The sequence below is a fragment of the Mytilinidion resinicola genome (genome assembly GCF_010093595.1).
Source record: "Mytilinidion resinicola strain CBS 304.34 unplaced genomic scaffold BDZ99scaffold_3, whole genome shotgun sequence".
Classification (NCBI taxonomy): Eukaryota; Fungi; Ascomycota; class Dothideomycetes; order Mytilinidiales; family Mytilinidiaceae; genus Mytilinidion; species Mytilinidion resinicola.
Genome location: NW_022985439.1, coordinates 1,019,922 through 1,027,616, shown reverse-complemented (window position 1 = coordinate 1,027,616; position 7,695 = coordinate 1,019,922). Strand labels below are relative to the sequence as shown.

General features: G+C 48.7%; 3 protein-coding genes across 3 annotated transcripts; 1 reads left to right on the top strand and 2 right to left on the bottom strand.

Moving 5' to 3' along the window:
• Positions 1-53: 53 nt before the first annotated feature.
• On the bottom strand, positions 54-1,062 carry BDZ99DRAFT_458827 (macro domain-like protein). The gene has a single exon (XM_033719009.1). The coding sequence runs from the start codon at positions 911-913 to the stop codon at positions 140-142; it is 774 nt and encodes a 257-aa protein (XP_033581822.1). The 5' UTR covers positions 914-1,062; the 3' UTR covers positions 54-139.
• Positions 1,063-1,810: 748 nt separating this feature from the next.
• On the bottom strand, positions 1,811-3,918 carry BDZ99DRAFT_458826 (HET-domain-containing protein). The gene has a single exon (XM_033719008.1). It carries the CDS (start codon positions 3,615-3,617, stop codon positions 1,911-1,913), a length of 1,707 nt encoding a protein of 568 aa, XP_033581821.1. The 5' UTR covers positions 3,618-3,918; the 3' UTR covers positions 1,811-1,910.
• A 946-nt stretch (positions 3,919-4,864) lies between these two features.
• BDZ99DRAFT_515625 (uncharacterized protein) lies at positions 4,865-6,794 on the top strand (the record flags this gene model as incomplete). Its single annotated transcript, XM_033724990.1, has 8 exons — positions 4,865-5,207; positions 5,263-5,376; positions 5,431-5,563; positions 5,623-5,645; positions 5,700-6,130; positions 6,190-6,400; positions 6,461-6,690; positions 6,747-6,794. The coding sequence occupies 8 exons, from the start codon at positions 4,865-4,867 to the stop codon at positions 6,792-6,794; spliced, it is 1,533 nt and encodes a 510-aa protein (XP_033581820.1).
• Between the last annotated feature and the right edge of the window lie 901 nt (positions 6,795-7,695).

Genomic DNA, 7,695 nt, shown 5'->3' with positions numbered 1-7,695 from the left:
TCAGAAGGTGGTGAAGCGCCAAGAGGGGGGGTGTACATGGAGTGAAAAGGGGGTGTACGTCTAGGAATTAGGGGGTGTACGATTAGTAGTCCCCTTTTCGGAGAATGTAGTTTTCACTATTTCCAGTTACGCTTTATCCTCATGCTTTAGCACGCCATGTCGTCTCAACTTCGACAGCGCTGACCGCAAGATCAACCCAATCAAGCCTGCTCCATTTCTCAGGATTCTCAGATGCGTCAACAAAGTGCTTCAGCGCCAGAACGGCTTGGCTTGACCATATCTCCGCGCTTAAGCCGCCGGCCCCGGTGGCCAGCGGCGTCATAAGAATGCTCTGAATCTCCTCATCTATCACTGCCTCTCCCTCTCTATCCACTTTCTCCTTAGCCTCCCTGACACTGCGGTTATGGTTGTCAACCGCGCACAGCAGGCTCCAGACACACTCGTACACCACCTCGCGATCCCACGTCACGTTACTGGGCCTCCGCATCGTAGGGCACAGCGCGACGCGTTTCGTGCCCCAACTCTTCCCGCTGCGGCTCCGCGCTTGGAACTCGTCCGGGATGCGTACCAGAGTGCAGGTCCCGGGCGGCGCAAACCCGCGCCACTGGCGGTACAGCGTAGCCTGCGCAACGTGCGTGAGCGCCAGGTAGTCGTCTTTGGGCGAGAGGGCGCGAGAGATGGCGTCGTCAAAGGCGCCATCGAGGCGCCCGTACGAGTTGGCCGGCGATACGATCGTGTCAAACTTGACGTTGGATGGCAGCTGCGAGAGCGAGTAGTCGTGGATTGAGACTTGGACGGATGAGGGGAGCTTGTGTTTTTCGCAAGCAGCTAAGAATGCTGAGCTGAAGCGCTCCTCCGCGCATAGGAGTTGGATGTGCGGGGTGCGCGAGGGTGTGCTGGAAGCCATGCCCATGTGGTTGAGTATATCGTTTGCTAGCCGAGTACTCGATGTGTATAGTGCGCAATGCGTGACGCGCTCGGTGGCTGCTTTATCCATTGTTTTCACCTGAAGACTCATCAACAGGTTGCCGATAATGCGTGAATGGTGAGTGTTAGTTCGTGAGACGGATTAGCGACAGTGCCTCATTATTAACGATTGTGGAAGCCTAAAACGACGTGTGCTACCTGGGGAACAGATAGGGTGCTTACGCCAAGCAACCGAAACGAGAAACGGCTCAAATCTATGTATCCCCAATCAGGCCGCAAGTCATGATTCGCGCGGAAATGTTATACTCGTCACTACTTAAAGGACTATTAAGACTGTGCATAGCTAGAGCTAGACAATAATCCTAATGTTATAGAGTTAAATAAGAAATAGCTTCATAGGCTAATAATACAGTAGAAAGAGTAACATCATGAATCTATTGTTTGCCGAAAGATGGGTCACGGGTAACTTCCGAGAGAAATGTTAATACAGGTAACTGCATCAAAGACTAGCACAATATACGAGGATTGAGGGTAGAATAAGCGAACAGGGTTAGGCTTTAGTAGTATTAGATTTGTGTAAGAAAGTGCGTAGGATTGGTTGTCCAACCGTTGGGTTTACTAGGCTATGTAATTTTATAAGGAGACAAAGAAACAATAGTTACATACGAAAAAGAGAAGGCGCACAGGAAATCTTCCAGGATATGGCTTTCCTGCCTTCATACAATTTCGCTCTGCTGTGTCTGCTCTGCTCGTCTTATATTCACACTAGCAGTGGATATAGAAAGCTAATACCCCGGGTATTTATCACGCCATTTATTGTCATCAAGGAAACAAGTATAAGTTCCTCTCATGTCAAGTTGGTATAAGGAATAGGAAGGCGTAGTGTTGAAATAAACTGTAATTATAAGGCTGACTAAAGGCAAGAAGAAGATAACATGAATGAAACGTTCCAAATACGTCGATCCTGGTCACGAGATGAAGGCTCAAACTAGATGTATGTACATATAATTTGCATCACGATTGCTCCAGGCATCAGCGTGTATCTGACCAACTGCTAGGCGCTCGCAGAAGTGGGAAAGTTCCTCTTCGAATGCCACGAGCATTACGTTATACACGCTGCATCCATCATTATGGGAGTACCGAGTATGAAAGTGCTGAGCATCATATGCCGGGATAGAGAGCCCACTCTCGCTGAATTGGAGATGTTGAACATGACTAGTCTCCGAGATTAGAACCAGTCCGCACTCCCGGGATCGAAACGTTGATATATCCTCACTATCTACCCCATAGATGGCCCCGCAACATCGACCATGATGATCTCGCACTCTGACAATAGGATGCGCTATGTTGCATGGAAGTTTTCCAAGACGTGTAGGATTTGGAAAGAACATATCAAAAGTGAATTCGGTCGCTGCTGCAACGGGTCCCCAAAGGTGCAGCACATTCGTTCTCCCGCTTGGGTAATGGCAGAGTGGGGAGTTTGGTCCAGGAAGAGCCAAATCCGGAGCAAGAGCGATCGATTCTTTATACGTTACTTCAGCGCCAAGGACCTCGACGGCGCTCAAGACGATACATGTGTTCATTTTAGGCCGCTCGGTCCATTCCTCACCAGTAAGCATGATGTTGTAGTCGACGACCCCTTCCCATCCTATCCACGACCAGCTGGGGAACATGTTCAGAGGTTCTCTTTCGATATGCCGTCGCGCTTGGCCCGTAGGAACCCATATAAGCGACAGACCAAGGAGGGTGACCGGGATTCCGTAGAGAAATTGCCATCCGTTAGATAATCTCAAGGAATACAAAACACCAGTGATCGCGTTGAGTTTATCGGACGTAAAAGAAAGCGATTTGGCGGTGTACTCAGAAACAATTCGGGAATATGCGGGAAAGTCACCTCGCAAGGGACTTCGCAAGGGACTTAACAACCTAATGTCTTCATGGACATGCCCTCCCCGCCATCCATCAGTTGGAAGCCGACGCTCATAGCGGTCTTCACAATAGATGTTCGACTTGCATTGAAAGTACACTTGCTCTTTAGTGAAGTAGAGACACCTTCGGGACAAAAGCCTCTCTTGGAATGTCCATCCACGATCGTTATAGTACGAGCTGAAGACAACTTTAGAGAGCCTAGAAGGTCGGCGAGCGATGCGCAGTCTAGTCGTTTCGCCAATACTATCGAAAACTCGCGTGAAGGGTCGAACACCCGGGAGCCCTACGTTAGCATGGACGCCATCAACAGCGCAAATCGTTAAGTATGCGTTGTCATAAATGTTTGCCATGCGGGAAATCAGGTCATGCTTGACCTCTGAATCGTCCTGTACAATACATAGGGAATCTACCCATAAGTATCGTTCGCCGAGCTTATACACTACGGTCATGGCGTCTTTGATCACCTGGGGTAGAGAATCGGAGAGGCGAGTAAGTGATTCATCATCCGCGAGAGTTGCAATGTTGTTTTTAGTGAGCTCTAGCTGTGATATCTTGCCCCATACGTAGCTTAGAGCAAGATATCTAAAGCGGTGCCGAGTGGGATCTACTTGAGTGATGCAATGGCGATGAACGTCGATAAGCGTAACTTTGAAGTCTGTGGGCCACCTAGATGTAAGGGAAGTCCGAGAACAGCGGTGTTCTCGACTTTGATCACATTGCTGAACCCAGGTGCGAACGAGAGACATGTCGATCTGAGCCATGGGAACGACTCGAATTCGCCTGTTTCTTCTAAGGTCTGAAGAGGTTTGGTCGATCGTCGCTATACCATCCTTAGAATATATGATGATATTGTGGATGTCAGTAGTATTTGGCAGCGGCCCCTGCTTCCAAAACAAGGCATCGTCGATGATGAATCAACCGTGTACAATGAGTCCGTTTCATGATCAGCTATGCGCGCTGGCCGCCTCTGTCGGGAAAAAGAGGGTCGCTCCGTCATTGTTTAGACGAGTCGCAAAATGTCGAATTCCGAATATTTTATGCTTTGATAGCTTTCGAATGTCTGGAGAGCTCTAGTAAGTGAAGTTACGAGGAGTAACGAGGATGCGGAGTTAGAGCGAAATACCTCGGGTCTTTAGAATAGGCACGCTCCGCAATCCATGGACAGGTAGGAATAGGTCGTTATTTTCCAGACAACGTACTCCCATAAGGACTAGAAATAGCTGGCCAGGTATTATTTTATTGATACATGCAGTGGATAGCCAGTCAAGGAGTCGAAGAGCTTGGTGGTGAAAGTGAGATCGCTTGGTCGCAGGCTCCAGCTAAGCACAATCGGGCTGGCTTGATCCCCGCTGTACTAAATTCTTTACGGAAGAGTTGGGAGTGAAGTTTGACTATAAGAACCAGCAGTGACGAGCGAAGCAGGACGGAACTTCGCTACAGGCACTCTGATACTGCATGCCCGGAGTTGAAGCAGATCAAATGGAAGGTATTGGGGAGGCATAATGAGTGCTTTATGACGGGGAAGGCTGAAGAGCTGAAGCACTGCCATAGCCACAGCTTCAGGCAGACTTTCTAACTACCAGAGGCCTTAGCGAGAGTTACGGAGACTTTCCTTGATGATACCATAGCTATATGAATGCAGTTTCCAATTACCATGGGTTGTAATACGGTTCAACGGTAACACACATTGATGTGAGAGGTGATTTTTGCCAGTGCCACAAGTACCACGTGAGTACCTTATAAGTAGTTTTGTATGCCCAAGTGGCATGGTCTACCACTTTTTGGACGCCCTCGCCATACGCTGGCAATTCTTTGCCTTGATAAGTACAACATCACCCAAAATTCCCATCTACCCTCTTCAAGGACTAGGCCTGGACGTCCCTTCTCATTATCGAGTGCCCTCGTCATCACTGATATGTTTGTCCTTTAAGAGAATCTCGATGCAGCTCATAAGTCGACGACCCTGATAACACCTCAATCTTTCTCCGGGCATCTGCATAACTTGATCATGGTCCCGGGTGAGAGTGCCGAAGAGTATGATGGACTCCTAGAGAGACCACTAGAACGCTCAGAAGTACAGGAAGGTGTGCGAAAATCCGGAGGTTCTTCACAACGAGCTATATGGACTTTGCTACTTCTTCTAGTCTTCACGCATATGGCTAATCGGCTTTATGATCTCCCGCTGAACCGCGTCATAGAAATGCGGTTATGTCAAGACCATTACACGCAACATGATCCAAACAAATTAGGGCCTGGTGGTTCCGTGCCGGAAAAGCTATGCAAGATTGATCAGGTACAGCAAAAGCTGGCGTGGCTACAAGGTATCATGGAGGCAACTACGATCACTTGTGGTACGTATAATGTATGACCTACCTTCTCAAATAATCGTAACCTCATACTTTCAAGACTTCATTGTGACGATTCCATTCAGCTTCCTGGCGGAGAAGTTTGGCGTTCGACTCGTGCTGTGGCTCAACATGGCTACCCGACTCTTCATGTGCTCTTGGGTTCTAATCGTAGGTAAGTACCAAACCTAGTGAGCGTTAAGGTACATTACAATTAAACCCTTCTTAGGCAACTTTGATCATATATTCCCAACAAAAGCCATTATCGCGGGTCCATTTCTGAGCATTCTTGGTCACGAATGTGTTTTCTCATCCACTGTATACGCGCTCACGGCAACATTGACTCGAGAATACGTACAAAGGTATCCCGCCCCTTGTATTTGGGTATGGACCAGGGCTTGGGCTAATGCCGAATCGAAAGCGCTTCCTACTTTTCATACATAGGTGCGAACATACCCCTACGACCGTGCTATGTACACTAACAAGAATCAAAAACAGGCTCCGCAACCTACGTCGTTTCCTTCTTGGGCCCATCGCTAGCTTCCGTCACTATGAGTCAGAGTCTTTGGTTGCCCTTCTGGATTGCAATCGCTCTGCTACTATTGGCAAGTTTAACGATCTACTTCCTCCCGGAAAAAACACAGACTCCCGTCAAGCCTCCTCTTGTTGTCGACGAAGACGACGCAGAGGCTGGCCCTCTCCTGAGAAACAGACCAACGAGCCCAGGCAGTTACGCAAGTGCTCTCGGAACCCCCAAACCATTCTTCGTCCGCATCATATACACAGTGAGAGCGCTTGCACGATTAATCATCGGCCGGCGTAACTTCCAAATCATACTAGCATCCTATTTCCTGACCAATCTTGCAAGCTCTGACACTAGGTTGCTCGTTCAATACATCTCGGCACGATACGAGTGGAAATTCGCACAGGTATGATGGTCCAATATCTACCACCTAGCTAGCACTGAACTATCTGTCCATCTTCTTAGGCCGGCTACCTTCTCTCCGCCAAAGCCGTCATCAATATCGTCCTCCTCACCATCGTCGTCCCTCGAGTTATCCGAGCCTCGATGACCAACAAGAGCATTCACGGCTCTGAAAACCGTCTCAACTTCCTGGGCGTAGAGTTTAGTATTCTCGTATCTATCCTCGGGGTATTATGCATTGCGATGTCTTTCAAGATCTGGATACTCTTAGCTTGTAAGGAGTCTCCTTACAACCCCTGATTCTTTCGTACGATTCCACTGACGTTTCAACAAGCTCTCATGATATATGCCGTGGGCTCGGCCAATTCCGTCTTTTTATACTCTCTGGTCAAGTCGCCGCTTATTGCGCTCCAAGATGAGACAACGCATGCGCAGGACTTTAGTATCGTCATGCTAACAAGGTCGCTTGGTGCTCTCGTTGGAGCTCCTTTGATGACCCTGTTGTGGGTACAAGCCATCAGGATTGGTGGTGCTGGGCTGGGACTGCCTTATTTCATATCCGCAGTAAGCAAAATATCTAATTCTCGTGGTCTGGATTTTGGAGCTGACTAGCTGGGTAGTCTCTGTATCTTGTCGCAGCCCTTGTAGTATCCCAGCTGCGACTTTGAACTCTGTTATTTGTCGTCGTAGCCATAAATGCCAAGTCGAGTGATCACTCATACTCGCCCTTTGAGGTACTGTGCCTTGCCATAGATATCCGTACACTTTTCTGCCACTTTCTGTGGGGCTTCAGCGTAATAATAGAAACCGGGAGCAGCGGATACACTTCCAATCTGTGTGGACCCCGTTAACGCTGTCTGGGGTAGCCTCACAAGTTTACTAGTTGTCTGAAATGCCCAACTTCTCTCTCATTCGGAATGCTTGATATTACTGCGAAGCTCCTCACTAAGTGGTAAAGGGGTGTACGGATTTCTATGACGAGGTACAGTATTCGTCTTTTTCTCGGACTAGGTTTCTTCACGCGAGGACGATTACTTGAATAAAACACATTCGTCGCACGCGCAATTACATCTATCATATGAAGGATCCTGACCATCTACAGAGTACTATCGAGGGTGCTTTGACACGTTTCCAACCCGTCGGCTGGCCATCATCTTTTTGGTCCAAGAAATCCTTCCAGCCTTGCCCTATCTGTCTCCACCAATCCAACTCTCGCGTCCCAGCTCTCCCAAACTTCGCGACTATAATACTTCGTCCACAGATCCTCGAACAGTATTTGCGGATGGTGCGATACCAGGCTCGTGAAAGCGGCGAGGTCAAAGGCGTCACTTTTGGCGGCCTCGAAATGGCTATCCCGTCGCGACCGCATAAACGCAGCTGTGAAGACCTGGATCCAGAATGCCCTTTGTGTTAGTCCCGGCATCTGTAGGCTGGTAAGGGTCGATAACGCTTCCGAGGCGGCAGCGGAAGGAGTGCGAGAGGGGTTGGAGAAAAGGCCGAAAAGAACGTAGAGGAGGTATGCGTGAGTAGTAACCTCTGGTATCTTGTCAGTAGAGACTTCCTGCGACT